This window comes from Pteropus vampyrus, unplaced genomic scaffold (assembly GCF_000151845.1).
Source record: "Pteropus vampyrus isolate Shadow unplaced genomic scaffold, Pvam_2.0 Scaffold79, whole genome shotgun sequence".
NCBI classification, from domain to species: domain Eukaryota; kingdom Metazoa; phylum Chordata; class Mammalia; order Chiroptera; family Pteropodidae; genus Pteropus; species Pteropus vampyrus.
Window position 1 is genome coordinate 282,892 of NW_011888860.1, and position 15,964 is coordinate 298,855.

General features: G+C 31.9%; 1 protein-coding gene and 1 pseudogene across 2 annotated transcripts in view; both read left to right on the forward strand.

Moving 5' to 3' along the window:
• Positions 1-723: 723 nt before the first annotated feature.
• LOC105293860 lies at positions 724-1,139 on the forward strand (annotated as a pseudogene).
• A 1,290-nt stretch (positions 1,140-2,429) lies between these two features.
• Positions 2,430-15,964, forward strand: part of KLB (klotho beta) — a 31,363-nt gene continuing 17,828 nt past the window's right edge. For both annotated transcript variants that reach the window (XM_011362735.2, XM_011362736.2), the window contains exon 1: positions 2,430-3,447. In XM_011362735.2, coding sequence (XP_011361037.1) covers positions 2,623-3,447 — 825 coding nt within the window. In that variant the 5' untranslated portion in view covers positions 2,430-2,622. The remainder of the gene's footprint in view (positions 3,448-15,964) is intronic.

Genomic DNA, 15,964 nt, shown 5'->3' on the forward strand with positions numbered 1-15,964 from the left:
TTATATTTTCTTCTAGTATACTGTGACTATTAATGTTTTTTTAATCATGGTAAGAAAAACACATAACATAAAATTTACCATCTTAATCATTTCCATGGCTGTATATTTTGAAATAAATGTATTTGTGAGGGTTTAAATTATTCCGTTTAAAATTTTTATTTTTAGTAATAATTTTGCAATATATGTATATATCAAATCATTACATCATGTGCCTTAAAGTAATACAATATTATATGTCAATTATATCTCGATAAACCTTGAAATTTTTTATTTTATAAATAGTGAATTAATTGTACCAACTCCATTCATTCAATAGACGATTTGATTTAAGCATTTACTATGATAAGCAATGATAAAAGTTTAAATGATAGTCTTACAGTCTAGTGGGGGAGACAAATAATTTCAGGATTACATGATAAATGCAGTGATAGAGGCATGCATAGTATACTATGGGTACATTTATTCAACATATACTTTAGTGACTACTAGGCCCCATATATTCAACAGAGAACCAACAGTCATAGTCCTTGTTTTTGAGAGAAAGAGAGAGAGAACACTAAATAGAGGATACAGATCAATTTATTGTGTGGTTTATTGATTTATTGTGTGATGAGTATCATAAGAGAGAAAGCGTGGGCTGCCATGAGAACACAGAAGAGATCCATCTGAATCAAATCAAACTGGCTTGTTTTCTCTCTGGCTGCATTTGGATCAACCATCATCATGAAGAACACAATAACTGTCTGAACTAACTGACTACTTCAACAAAAACAAATGGTCATTGACATCCTTTACCCTGAGAAGGCAACAGTACCTAAGGCAGAAATTTGGAGAAAACTAGTTAAAATGTACAAGAGCACACCAGATGTCATCTTTGTATTTGGATTCAGAAACCATTTTGGTAATGGCAAGACAACTGGCTTCAACACAATTTATGATTCCTTGGATTACACTAAAAAAAAAAAAAAAAAAAAATGAACCCAGACATAGATTAGCTAGAGATGGCCTGTATGAGAAGAAACAGACCTCAAGAAAACAGAAAGGAATGTAAGAACAAAACAGGGGGACTGCAAAGGCCAATGTTGGTGCTGGCAAAAAGTGAGCTAGAGATTGGACAACAGAAGGAGTAAATATTCTGCAGTGACTTTATCTGCAGTGGTTGTGCAGATTTTTCATGAAAAAATTAATAAACTGCAAACACTTTTTTTAAATTTAAATGAATGAATGAATGAATGAATGAATGAAAGAAACCAGGAGTCAGAAAGGCTTCCAGAGAAAGTACTGAAGTTTTGAAGAATAGGTAGATATGAGCTAGAGAAGTTGGGGAACTACTATGTCAAGAGCGCATGCACCAAGGCACAGAGATGTGAATGATCAAGATGTGTATTAGTTATTAAAAATTGTTTGTTATAGCCATAAGGAAGTGTGCTACTGTAGTTAACTGATGATAAATGATTCTAAAAATGTAGGCAGGAGCCAGAACATAGTGTCTTTTATGCTAAATCCTAGTGTCACTTCCTGAATAATCTTTCCCTTTTACATAAAAATAAGAATAATGTTTATTGAGCACTTACTATGTGTCAGTCTCTGTTCTAAGTGCTTTACATATATTAATTGATCTAATGGAGGCACAGAAAAGTTAAACAAATTGTTCCTAGTCACGCAGCTGTATTTAAACTCAGGCAGTCTAACTCCAGAGACCAAACATTTAACCATTCTGCCTCTCATTAGGATGTGTACTTCAACTATTTAAAACAATTTTTTCAAGGTTATTTAGAGGCTGTAGATGCTATACAATATTTCTTTCTATTTATTCTTATTCCAGAATCATGCTGTTTAAAATGTGCTTTTTAAGGTTTTCATATGTGAAGATAGTTTATGCCTTTACTATTTCCTTTTTCAGATTTTTTGGTAATTATTGCCTATTTATTCTTTAAGTGAACTTTCACAATAATTTTGTTTAAAATTTGGGATTAGAAGTTTTGGGTTAAAAGTGCATTAAATTTATAAACTAAAAAGGAAAGTATTCAGTGTTTCTACCTAAAAAGTGCTATATATTTCTTAATTCATCTTCGTTCAAATTTATCAATACATTTTTATACTTTTCTTAAAATAGGTAACATTTAATAAGATTATTCTTAGATGTGCTGTAATTTTTGTGGAAGTGTGATATCATATGATGTTTTCTAATTCTTTATTATTGGCATGTAGGAATGCTATTTATTTGCATTTAAGATTGTTTTCCTAAAATGTGAAACAATAAAAACTCAAAAACTATAAAAATAGAAAAGGCATTTACTATAGGTAATAATGTTCAAAATGTTCAGAAAAGATTTGGGTCAATATGAAAGGCTACAAAGAAAATACGGCATTTTTTTATTCATTGTTAATATGTTTAGCTACACATCAAACTATTATCACTGGTGCATTTTTATCTAATTTTTCCCATAATAAGAGAATAAAACATGTTAGTGGCTGAAACAGAGCCACCCCCCTCAAATTACATTGCTCTCCATGACCCATCCTGAGTCTCACAGTTCAAGCTAATCATTGACAGAGCTTTACAATCACAAGCTCTTACTGAAGCGTTGATAAGACAGTCGAGCAGCTAGTTAGTGGCAAATGAAGCCAGGCTGTGCGGCAGGATCTCCAGGGAATGAATGGATTTTCTTCGGTACCAATGAAAGAAACATATGCTATAGGAAGACAATGTCCAACGCGGGACTGCAAAGATATGTCATCCTGTCAGCATTTATTCTCCTACGAGCTGTTACTGGATTCTCTGGAGACGGAAGAGCTATATGGTCTAAAAATCCTAATTATAGTCCGGTAAATGAAAGTCAGCTGTTTCTCTACGACACTTTTCCTAAAAACTTTTTCTGGGGCGTTGGGACTGGAGCATTTCAAGTGGAAGGGAATTGGAAGACAGATGGGAAAGGTCCCTCTATATGGGATTATTTCATCCATACACACCTTAAAAATGTCAACGGCACAAACAGTTCCAGTGACAGTTACGTTTTTCTGGAAAAAGACTTATCAGCTTTGGATTTTATAGGAGTTTCAGTTTATCAGTTTTCAATTTCCTGGCCAAGGCTCTTCCCTGATGGAATAGTAGCAGTTGCCAACGCAAAAGGTCTCCAGTACTATAATACTCTTCTGGACGCTCTAGTACTTAGAAACATTGAACCTATAGTTACTTTATACCACTGGGATTTGCCTTTGGCACTGCAAGAAAAATATGGGGGGTGGAAAAATGAAACCATAATAGATATCTTCAATGACTATGCCACATACTGTTTCCAGATGTTTGGGGACCGTGTCAAATATTGGATTACAATTCACAACCCATATCTAGTTGCTTGGCATGGGTATGGGACAGGTATGCATGCCCCTGGAGAGAAAGGAAATTTAACAGCTATCTACACTGTGGGACACAACCTGATCAAGGTACTGTACAGCTGGCTTCATATAATAGCTTCAGAATATAAGGAGCAAGAGTTAAAAAGGTAGACTAAGAAATGTATCTTCTGTTTAAATAATTCTCTTTATTGAAATAAACTCAACTAATTTTTGTCTAACTCACAAGTTCTATCCTCAAATTTTATATTTAAAGTACTGTATGTTTTATTTACTAAGCTATTACTAATATATTAGTCCAATTATCCTCCTTAAAAATTGTACTTTTTAAGTTATTTAACTATTTTAAAATCTATAATTATACATTAAAGTATGAGAATATGAGTTTACTTTCATTCTGTGGAAAACTAGTACTTTACAAATTTAATTGACGAAACCTTTTTAGTATAACATGTAACCATTTCAGAATTATGTTAAGACATGACCATTTCAAATATGTATTTGTTGTTACTATTCCTATTCTTAATTGTACTTAGCTATAGTAAGCTAAATAAATGTTAGCTAAGTGATACATACTAAATACAGGAATTGAAATAATCATACTCCACATTTGGTTTTATTTGTTACATAGCAGAAAAGATGAGATTAATTGTTCTAGGAGTTACACTAGTAATATAAAAACTGGGAAGAATAAACTCTACTGTTTTAAAGCAGTATAGTTCAAAAGCTAGAGTTTATGTTAGGAAATGTTAAAATTATTAAACAATAGTAAAAATGTAAGCAAAATAATAGTTAATATTCATTGAGTATTACTATGTGCCACAGACTATATTAAGCATTTTTGCATGCACTATCACATTTAATTCTCATGATAACCTTATGAACTAGGTCCTATTATTGTCCTCATTTTAAAGATGAGAAAAACTGAAGCTTAGTAAGATTCAATAACGTGCCCAGGTTACAGAGTAAAATGCAGCTGTTGTGAACATGGGGTTTATAAATGACAACAAAATTAAACATTAAATGTCTTTATTAAGAATGTTTTTAAAAGAGGAAGCAATCTTTGGGGAACTTTCAAGAGAATTTGCCTCACATTTTTGAGGCTAATATCTAGAATCAAATTTAACTTTTTGAGTCAGCTAGTTTGCTTCAGAAAAATAAATTACTCTGGACACCTGTTACATTTTTTAAATGAGAAAACTATTAGTGGGGTTTTATTATGTGCTAAGAGAAGTAATCTAATTTTTAATAATCAACTGTTAAATATATAGAAAGATAAAAAATGTATAGAAACATAAAATTACTCTATTTCTAAATTTGCACATAAAAAAATATCTGCTACCTTTCTTTTCTTTGTGAACATTCTAGACTATTATCATTGTGCATTATACTATGATTCATCATATCTGCCTTTGCAGTAAACAGATTGCATTATAATTTTAAGGTCATATATGTATCTTTGAATAGAGTTGTATATAAAACGTATTAATGTGTGAGTATACTGTGATTTGAGAAATAAGACCTTAAAGGGGAAGAAACTTATAGTTATTAACTATGAAGATTATGCATATATAAGTTAGAAAACGATTCATTTTATCTAGTTCTTTTAATTATTAAAACAATACATGCTTGTGTAAATTGAGAAACATCTAATTATACCAAAGGATATAAAGTGAATAAAGTGAAATTCCTCTCTCCTTTCCACCTGACAATCCCAACTTCGAGGAAACTACTGTTAATAGTCTTTTTAAACTACTGTTAATAGTCTTCTTATAGTCTTTTTAAACTTTTCTATACAAATACATGTAAATATATGATTATTTAACCTTTTTATTTTAAAAAAAAGTCTAAATTGTTGAAAAGTTTGGGTTACCTGAAAAGAGTGTTAACAATTAGAATTTTCATGAAAAATATGTTTAAGTGGTTAATTTAAAGCCTTAAAACTGGCGAATAGATTTTTAAAATACACAGGAAAAAGTAGTAACAAATAGACATTGTTTCCAAACAGCATATAAAACGCTATATTTTCAGATATTTTTAATTTTCCTCTAATTTGAGAAAAACTCTGCCTTTAATACAAAATTAAGCACTCTGATAGTGAGGTAAACTTTGTTTTAAACTGAGGGGTTACATATTTAAATTGTGTTTTCCAAATAATTTCTTCTATCTCTTTAAAATTTCTAAATCACTAATCTAAATAAGGAGTTCCTTGAAATCAGTCAGAAAGTGAAATATGCTGCATAACCCAGTGACTTACAGCACCATAGAGAAATCTTGCAATGGTTTGGTAGCCTGAGATGAACTTGTTTTTCCCACTTGTCCCCTCTCTGCCTTTCCTTTAACAAAAACAAAAAAAAAAGAATAATTTAATTTTTAAAATTTTTATTATTAGTTTCAAGTATACAGTACATTGTTTAGACATTTGCATAGTTTATAAAACAATCCCCCTAATTGCTCTTTCTCTCCTCTGACTCTCCACCTAGCCATTACATTAATGCTAAGTGCATTCCCTATGCTGTGCTCCTCATCCCCATGACCATCTATCAACTACTAATTTGTTCTTCTTTAACCTTCACCCCTTTCTTCCACACCCCCAACCCTCCTCCCCTCTGGCCGTCGCCAGATTGTCCTCTATAGTCGTGAGTCTGTTTTTGTTTAGTTTGTCCTTTTTGTTCCTTAGATTCCACATATAAGTGAAATCATATGGTATTTATCTTTCTCTGACTTATTTCACTCAGCATAATAACTTCTAGGTCCATCCATGTCATTGCAAATGGTAGGATTTTATTTTTTTAATGGCTAAGTAATATTCCATTGTATATATGAACCATAATTTCTTTATCCAATCATCTGTTGATAGGCATTTAGGTTGCTTCCATATCTTGGCTATTGTAAATTGTGCTGCCGTGAACAAGGGGTGCATAGATCTTTACTAATTATTGTTTTGGTTTTCTTTGGATTAATTTAATATGTTACGTTGCAATTAAGTATTTGTTCCTTATTACACCACCTTGTGACACAGAAGAAGCTTTCTTTAGGATTAGTTTTTAAACGAAGAAAATCTGTATTAAAACAAAAAGCCTAATATAAAACTAAGTTTATGGTTGCTTATAGACCACTTATTCTCCAATCCTCAGACATTGAAAAGATTGCATAGTGGCTATAGGGATCTTTTAAGTTCTAGGATGATCTCAGTCTGAAATGTCCTGATTTGGAGGAAACCTAAATTATATTGCCAGTCCTGAGACTGAGCTGGAATTTAAATTCCACTTTATCTATCTATAATTTTGCAACAACCTTGAAAGTTACCTATTATTTTCCCCATTTTACAGAATGATATTTTTAACATGCATCATGTCACTCCCTGTTTGTGACTCCCCAAAGCTTTTGGAATAAAGTCCCAATTTTTCATCAAAATCTTCAGGATGCAACCTGGCTTCCATTCCAGCCTCCTTCCTGGCCACTCATTCCCATCACTAATGCCAAGCCCTTGTACCTCACATTCCACTATAATGCACTACTAGCACTATCCTGATTTTACCTTACTATTCCTCTCCACTCCACCTCTACTAGTGCTCTATCCGGCTAGAATGTCTTTCTTATTCCCTGCTTTGTTTATAGAATGTCCTCCAAGACTCATTTTAGACAGTTTTTCTTGACCTGTCAGAGTTAGTGCCCCCACTGCGGCCTCTCATAATAAGATGTGCATAGTACTCATATCATATGTTACTTTTCTGTATCCCCAACTAGACTGAGAGTTCTTTGAAAGGAGAGGCTATTTTTTTATTTGTGTTTATATTTTCAGCACCTTGTACAGAATATTAGGTACATGCTAGGTATAAATGTTTGTTGAATGAGTGGTTTAGAATTGCTATCTTAAACCTGTAATCAAAGACCTAATCTCAAGTTCAAAATTTATATTTCATTACATTATTACTAATTCCTGAAATTGCATATATTAATCAGGGCTATTTTGATTGCAAATGACAGAACCCTAATTCAAGTTAGCTTAAGCAAAAATGAGCAATTTCCTGGCTCAGTAACCAAATCACAGGGATGAATTGCATTATAATTTTAGGGTCATTTATGCATCTTTGAATAGACTTGTATAGTCAGTAACCCAGTAACCAGGACACTCTCAGAAGCCCTTTGTCTTGGTCTTTCATATCCATTTCTTCTTGTGGGTTGGCCTCATTCTCTCCTTTATAGAGGAAAGATTTCTCTGTCCTAAATTTAGTTTTTTAAATTCCAAGCTGTTTGGCCTATGCTTTTATCCCTCAGATTAGCAAAGCCCCAAAATTCCACATAAGCAAAGGCAGTAACGGAATCTGTTTTCATTTTATTTTTAGATCAATAAATATGCATAATTTAGATTTGTAGATTTCTCCCCTGCTAAAAATGTAACATTTCAGAGCCTGAGTAAACATGCACAGAGGGTGGGGAAGATGAGTTTGTTTATGAGATGATAGCTTATTCATTTTATTACTCCACTAAATACTGCCAGCTTCCATGATAGTTTTGATGATTTCATGGTTCCAAATTGTCTTTCATAGACATATACTGTTTACATAATACCAGGATTTCTCAAACTCGGCACTATTGACATTTGGAGCAATATAATTCTTTGTTGTGGTGGGCTGCCTTGTACATTGCAGAATATTTAGCACCCTCTAACCACTAGATTCCAGTAGTACTCCTGTTTCCAGAATTATGACAACCAAAAATGTCTCTAGACATTGCCATATGTGCCCTGGGTTGGCAAAATTCCTCTGTCTTCTCTCCCTTGAGAACAACTGACTTGTACCTATAGTAGACAACTGATTAAAGGCACAAAACATAAAGAGCAAGGACATTGAAATATAGCCAGTATGAGAGACATAAAAATGATAATAATTTACAAAATTGCCCCAAGGAGATTCTCACTAGATCTATAAGTTGCATACAAAATTCGCAATTAATTTATAGTATACCAAGTTGTTTTGGAAGAAGAAACAATGCTTTAAGAAATATTAAGGGAGGAAATAATGATGAGTAGATCTAGTTTGACTTTTCACATATTTGAAATAAAGACTGTCCTTATTGGCTCGTGTTATTTGTGAAATTCTTGAAAGAGCTGCCCCAAACTATTTCTCTTATATATGTAGTTATTTATGAATAAGTCACTAAACTTACTTTATGAAAGCTTGTACTTTTTAAAAAAGCAAAATTTAAGAATTTAAGCAAAATGTTATATAAATAATTTTTATCCATTTTGATGCCATAACATCACATTCCACAAATCACAAAGTTTAGTTTTTTGTGCATCACTTCATGTTGGCCCGTTTGTTTGTTTGCATATCCAAATACCTCATGTACTATTATTTATTAAACCATTTTTTATAAAATGTTTGTTTTGAAAGGAAACTTTATATCCTACTATACATGAGAGACCAGTATTTTCTAATACCCTTAAAATAAATATGTAACATTTAAAATTTTTTAATTTCATTTTTGTTATATCTAATGTCATCTCCCATACAAAAAAAAAGAGATAGATGTACCAGACTTGGAAAATACCACAGAATGTGTAAATTTTATTCTGTATTTTAGTATACATTTTGTCCTAAAAACAAACACAGGATATTGTTTTAAAATGTGTCATAAAATGCTTTTTCATGTGTAATTAAAATAATTTAAATAATACAATAGTGTTTCTTAAATGGGAAAATGCCAATATTTATGTTCGTATGAGTATTTTAAATATTCATAATTTGTTTTCTGAATATTTTAAATAAATTTAATCTTTAATTAGACATATAAATAAATATATGTCAACACTTTTTGTATAGTACACACAAATGATGAAAGGATTTTAAAAATTCTTCAGGGATTCAAAAGATTGCTTAATACCGTGAAAGAGGCTTACAGGACAAGAAATATTGGGAAACACTGATCTAGGTCAAGGGCTTACCAACTTGTTCCTGAGCCTGGGATATTTATTTCTGTTCTATGTTTCCACCTCTTCGAGAAACTTTATCTTAGCATTTCTTGGCATCTTTCCCTCAGAGAAGCTAAAACGAGGGCAGATATGTGTTAGATATTCATAAATAACTCAACTGATTATTTTCTATTTAAAGAAGATCTGCCTTGTTCCAGAAAGGATTTAAATTTTCAGTTGAATAGAAGTGGATTTCACACACACACATATCTCAACATATAATCCAACAGAAACATATAGTCTTTTCAGGATGTGCAACTCAATTATGTATGCTCATTTCTATGAAATATTTTACATTTAAAAACCCCATCTTGAAACAAGCTGCAGAATGTCGATGACTCTTAAAGCTGAGTGATGTGTTCATGAGGGTTCACTATTTTATTCCTTAGATTTTTGTGTATTATGACAATTTCTACTATTAAAAGTAAAAAATAAAATAGAAGATAGAGTATTTTATATTTTTAAATAAAAGAAAATAAAACAATCACCTCTATATAATACACTTCTTAAAGGCTCTGTCAAAATTCTTAACCAAAATTTAGTGCAAGAATTGCAAAAACAGCTGTGAAAAAAAGCCACCATTTACATAATTAATAGCTAAGACTTCTTTGCCAACAGACTGCTGCAACTGCTTTCCTGAACAAGAAGGCTGCAGTGTTTCACAGGCACATTTTTATAAATTAAATGTCATTTTTAAACCTCTTCTGCCCACCCTCTCACCAATGTCTTAAAGACTAAGTATAATATTTTGAAATGGAAACACTAGCAGAAGTCTTTTTTAATTTGTCTTGGTTAGATAGAAGCAAAATCTTCAAAAATCATCTAAAATGGTTTTTTCCATAAACTAAAGGAATTTTTATAAACTCCCTTGTTAAAGTTGGGTTGCAAGTTAATAACATACCATATTTTTGCTAAATCTGGTAGCTAAAAATCTAGCCCAAGCTTTTTTGTCAAGGACAGAAAAAAAAGAAGGTTAACAAACAAACAAAAAACTTGTTATTTGTTACCTTTCACCACCTTCCCCTCCCACTCACACACAAAAAAAGAAAAGGAAAAAAAGAAATAGAGAGAAGAAAGAACTAATATAGGTCTTAATTCTGAAAGTGGAGGATTGATATAATTATTACAGATAACTTTGACATTCTATAATATTATTCTTAATTATTATTATTATAAAATATTTTATTGCATACTGACAGTAGTGTCAGAAACTGTGTATTAAGTGCTTTTCATATATTATCTCAATTCTCACATAAACCTGCCAGGTAAGTATTTTTATAGTCATTTACAGTTGATGAAAACTGAAGCCCAGAGAAATTTGCCTGAGGTTATACAGGTGTATAAGTGGGTCTTTTACTCCATAATAAGTATCAGAGCCAAAATTCAAATGTCATCTGTTTAAATTCAAGCTAGCAAGATTTGATGACATGAATTAGCTACCTAGCTTCAATGAAAAAGAAGAATTTACAGCTTGATACCCATGGCAGCCACTTGCGTTGATACTGACTCAACAGATATTTGACTTCACTTTGCCCATTTAAATACCAAAACAATCTATCTACATGTTTTATTTGTCCACAGAGAAATCAATGAGCAACTTATCCCTGACTCACACATTAACCATGAGGCTTTTCATTTCTTCCTATGATTTTAATTTTTATTTGCTCAAACTTTAGTGTTCCATTAAAGTGATGTTAAATTACATATGAGTGCCATTGGCAATACTATGTAAAATGTTAACACAATTGTTCATTTAATTACTGCATAGTACCTATGTTATAATCCCAACCCATCTCCAAAAGGACCTAAGATGCCGCTAAAAAATATAGGAAATAATGATCAAACAAGTTAAAACTAGCATTCTTACAGATGTTTCTTATCACATTTGAATAAAAGATGAAAACTACTTGCAGATAAGAATCGCCAAAGATAGTTTCTATAACCAGAATACCATTGTTGGATAAAAGAGTCATGAAAAAAACTATTTGTAGACAACAACTGGTACCTAAAACCTTCAAGAGAGCAATATTTACTTTTTCTAATCATTAAGTAGAAAAAGTTACACTTCAGTGAATGATTAACAAGAGTTTAAATAAATGTAATTATAAACGCTCAGAGAATAACATTGTGATCATGTTTAAACAGCTTGATTTGATATGAACACTCTCATACATGGAAAATTAGGCCCAACTGGAGATCGGAAAATATTGAATAATGGAAACAATACTAGACATGATGAACCTATGAACTGAGAGAAACTTTATATTAGTTTATAGTATAAAATAAATCATTTAATTGCATATAAAAATCTTACTGACAAAACTCAACATTAGAAAATAGTCTATGTTAAAAGAAAAAAGTATAATTAAAACTAATGAACATTAATAATAATTCTAATGCTGAAAAGTAGTAAAGATGCTGTGAATAGATTAGCTTTTAACTTATTGACCAGTAAGAGTGAATCACAAAAGCAATTAAAGTGCTTCTTGGGTGATCTAGTAGTGCTACTTGAAAATTTGAGGTATAGGGGTGCCTTGAGGTTGATGAAACCCAGGATCTTTTAGTATTTGGGGGAGTCCATTGGTTGGTTCTTCATAGAGTTGTATCTTGACCAGAGATTATGTGACTGAGTCTTAAAAAAAAGGGCTGGGTTTTTTTGTTAACAGTTCTTCTTTCATGTTAACTGCATAAGCATTGTATGTTTCCTTCTTTTACCTTTAAATATCTACATATTGTTATGGAGTAAAAAAAAAACATTAATATATAATCCAGAGTAACAACTTTTTGCTTCTTTTTTTTTCCTTTGAGATTTTTGGAACTTTAGAGAAACTGAAGAATGATAGCATGCAGCAATTAAATTCACTGACAAAAACTATCTGTTTTAACCAATTCTCTTGACTTTTTTAAATTACAAAAATAATGCATTTTTACTGCAAAACATTCAAACAATACATAATGAAATAAAGTTAAAAACAAAGTCTTCTTTTTCCTTACTCTCTAACTTCATACCCCAGAAGTAATGACTGCTAGCAGCTTGTTCAATGCCCAAATATTTGTGTATGTATATATAGACACATAGTCAAAAAATTTTCTTAATTTGAATCATATTGTCACATTGTTATGGTTATCATTTGGATTAATTGAAACATAAAATTATGCTGATTTTATTCTATTTTTTTTTGTACTTCTCTCTCCTGAGGTCATAGGTCATCTTAAGGCAGAAGCTATCTCTTTTTTTGAAATGACTACCATAGTGCCTTTTATTTGTTAAATAAGTGTTTTATAGACTTGAATTTAAGGAAACAATCAATGTAAATGAATGAAGAATGAAAAAAATAATAAAATAATAGCTGTGGGTTGAAGGAAACTTAGATAAATAAAAATGATTTATTCTAAACTTGCTTTCGATGCTGTATATAGTTTCTGTAAGGAAAAAAGTTAAACAGCACAAAAGGTAATACAGATTAATTCTCTGTGTGATTGGGTACTGAGGCGATGCTCCCATGGGTGAGGTGGGATAAAAGCATAATCAAATTATAACTTTCAGACTGCTTTCTTTAGTGTGTTCCTAGCACCCAAACATTGTCGTACAGCTTTCTTAGTCAACTGGCCCTTGCTTCTGTGCCATAGCTGTTAAATAGCCCTTGCTTTCTCATAGCTTGTTCAATCATATTTGGGTCTAAAACGTAAAAGTCTGTTTCAAAGATACAATGACAGTGAACTAGAAGGCTGAAATACTTAGTTCTACATTCTAGCTTTGCCACTAACTGGAACTTCAGGCAGGCTATTTATTTTGGGGGCTTCAGCTTCTTTATCTATAACAGAAAAAAAATTTTTAATTGAACCAAATGACCTTTAAGGTCCATCCTTAAATTAGCAGGCAAGAGCACAGAATTTGGAGCAGTACAGCCTGGGCTTGACTTAGCTCATGAAACTAGACAAGTTACTCTCTATCCCTTGGTTTCCTCTCCTCTAAAATGGCAATGATAACAGTACCTACCTCAAGAAATTTAAATGAGGATTATATGAGATAGTACATGGAAAGCACTTAGAACAGTGCCTGGCACATTTGACACTAGATTTTTATTTTTGTCAGTAAGATTTTTAGTTCCTATTACTACTTATTGTATTAACTTCCTATGGTTCTTTAATCGCTATTCTGTTATATTTTATCATGAAAGTTACTCATCTTTAAAAACCATTTAATTGTGATTTGTTCGAAGGTGGTGCTGTGTTAAACACTGTGAAAGTATGGCATCCCTGCCCTCTCAGTCTAACACTGACAATGGTGTAAAGATCACATCCTCAGTCAAGACAGTCAAGTGTAGAAATAAGGCATTTATTTAGCCTCTCATACCAGTGAGGACAGTATCCAATGACAATATTGCTGGTTCTAGGAAAGAGGCACAAGGAATTACACATAAATGTTACATGCCATGCTAGGCATTTGGACAACTACATGGTTTTTCGAATATACCATATTTGCTGGCAGGTCTTCCAGGATCTTTCTAGGTGATCCTGAATCCCAGATACATAGCATGTAAGAGTGGTACCCTCATTCTAGAATTTTTTTTAATAACGAAGTACAGCAGAAAGAAAATATAATGTTAAAACAGTATGTTATGGTTCATGTCTCATGGCCTTCCCCCAACAGCTTCAAAATTTAGAACTAGTAGAACATACAGAAAGCAGGATGGTTTAATAAAGTGATCAGGGAAACCTGGATTCAAATCCTAGCTCTACCACTATTCAGCCTCTGCAACTTCAGTTTCTTCTCTAAAATGGAAAAAATAAAACTCACCTTGCAGAGACTGTATTATCAAAAATAAATGTCAGGTGACCAACAACCTAGCTGACTTTTAGTGGGCATTCATTCAACAAGGAACCTATGCCAGGCTTTTCCCCTGAACATCTGTATGTACAACTATGAACAAAATATAGTCCCTGCACTCAAGAAGCTCATTGGCCAGGAATGGATTTATGTTGCATGGGCCTGAGACACAATCTGGGGGCACTCTTCAAAAAAAAAAAAATATGTAAAATTATAAACACAAAGTTCATACAACAGTGAATATATATTTGGAATGAGAAAAAATATAACAAATTATTGTAGTCTTGGAGATTCAGATCCCTTTTTTTTCTGAGGTCTCTAGGGAATTTATCAGAAACATTTACCTAGAAATGCTTCCAATCACAACCTGGCTCCCAACCCACCTAGAACATTTTATAGGGACCCATGCCGGTAGGGGCCCTGAAGCTTTAGCTTCCTTAGGGTCTTGGTAAATCTGCCTTTGTTGTAGGCCCTATAATGGTAGGTCTTATTTATGCTATTGTAATAATTACATTATTTGTAATTTCTAGAGTGGTTTCTATATTGACTACCTTTGACTCACATTCCTAAATCCTAAGGAAGGGCTTCAAAGTCACCAATCCAGACTATTTTAGTTTCGATTATATTCTGAGATATGGTCATTTTGCATAAAAAAATACTAACAGGATCATTATTACTAATTTAGTAATAACAGCTTAAAATATTATTCCACCCTCTGCAAAATTAGCATGCAGATGTTCTCCCTGGTCAAGGAACTTGAACTTTAGTAAAGCACCAATTAACTAATTTTGATTTCTTCTAAGTTCCCTTCTATATCTGAGATGCTTCATTTAATTAATTATGAACTTTATACTAGACCTTTTTCCCTTTGTGTTGCTAGGTTTAGACTCTGGCTCAGGCATTCATTTAATTCAGTAATATTATTGGAAATTAGAATCTATAATAATAATTGGACCATTTTTTTGAAGGAACAATATGTTAGAGTTTAATTTTTATGTGATTCCTATGGGGAAATCCTAAAACTACACAAACTGAAAACAATCAACAAGTTATTAAAATTATTTGAAAATATAATAATTGAAAAGTAAGTAGGAGAAAAATTCATTAAAATGAATTTTAATATGATTATTACTGAGTTATTTAAACATGAATTTGAACCATTAAAAATAGGATGGGTAAATATTTGCTTTGTGAAAGGTGTAACTATGTTAATATTTAAATTCTCTCTTAAGAATAATGAGGGTAAGATACAGTTTCCAAGAGTGTTTCAGTATTATCCAAAAAACTTAAGAAAATAACAGTCACATAATACCTTTTAAGGAAATAATAGTCACATTTTTTAGCAATAAACAGTTAAGTTCAAATACCTTAAGCACCCAATAAATATTTGTGGAATGAATGAATGAATGTTAAATAATCTGGGAAAGCAGCAATTGTAATTAGTAGAAAATAACACAAATATAAAGAAGTGCCAAGTAGATGAAAAAATGAATCAAACTGAAATGAACCCCAGTCCAAATGGACAATGAATAAAACTCAATCATCTGTAAAAAAAAAAAAATAAGTGAACAAACATGTTAGCCATGAAATTCAAGAGGTAAGGGAGAACTATCTGCAGAACACTCTTCATGCCCACACAGATTTCCCACTGTTGTTTTCCATACCAAGTTAAATTATTTTCAGCTTGCTCTTTCAAAGTACTTCAAATTTACATTTGTGTAGTTTTCATAGGGTCTTCACGTATATTACCTCATTTCATCCTCACCACAATACTCTAGACTGTTTGTTTTTAGCTTAGT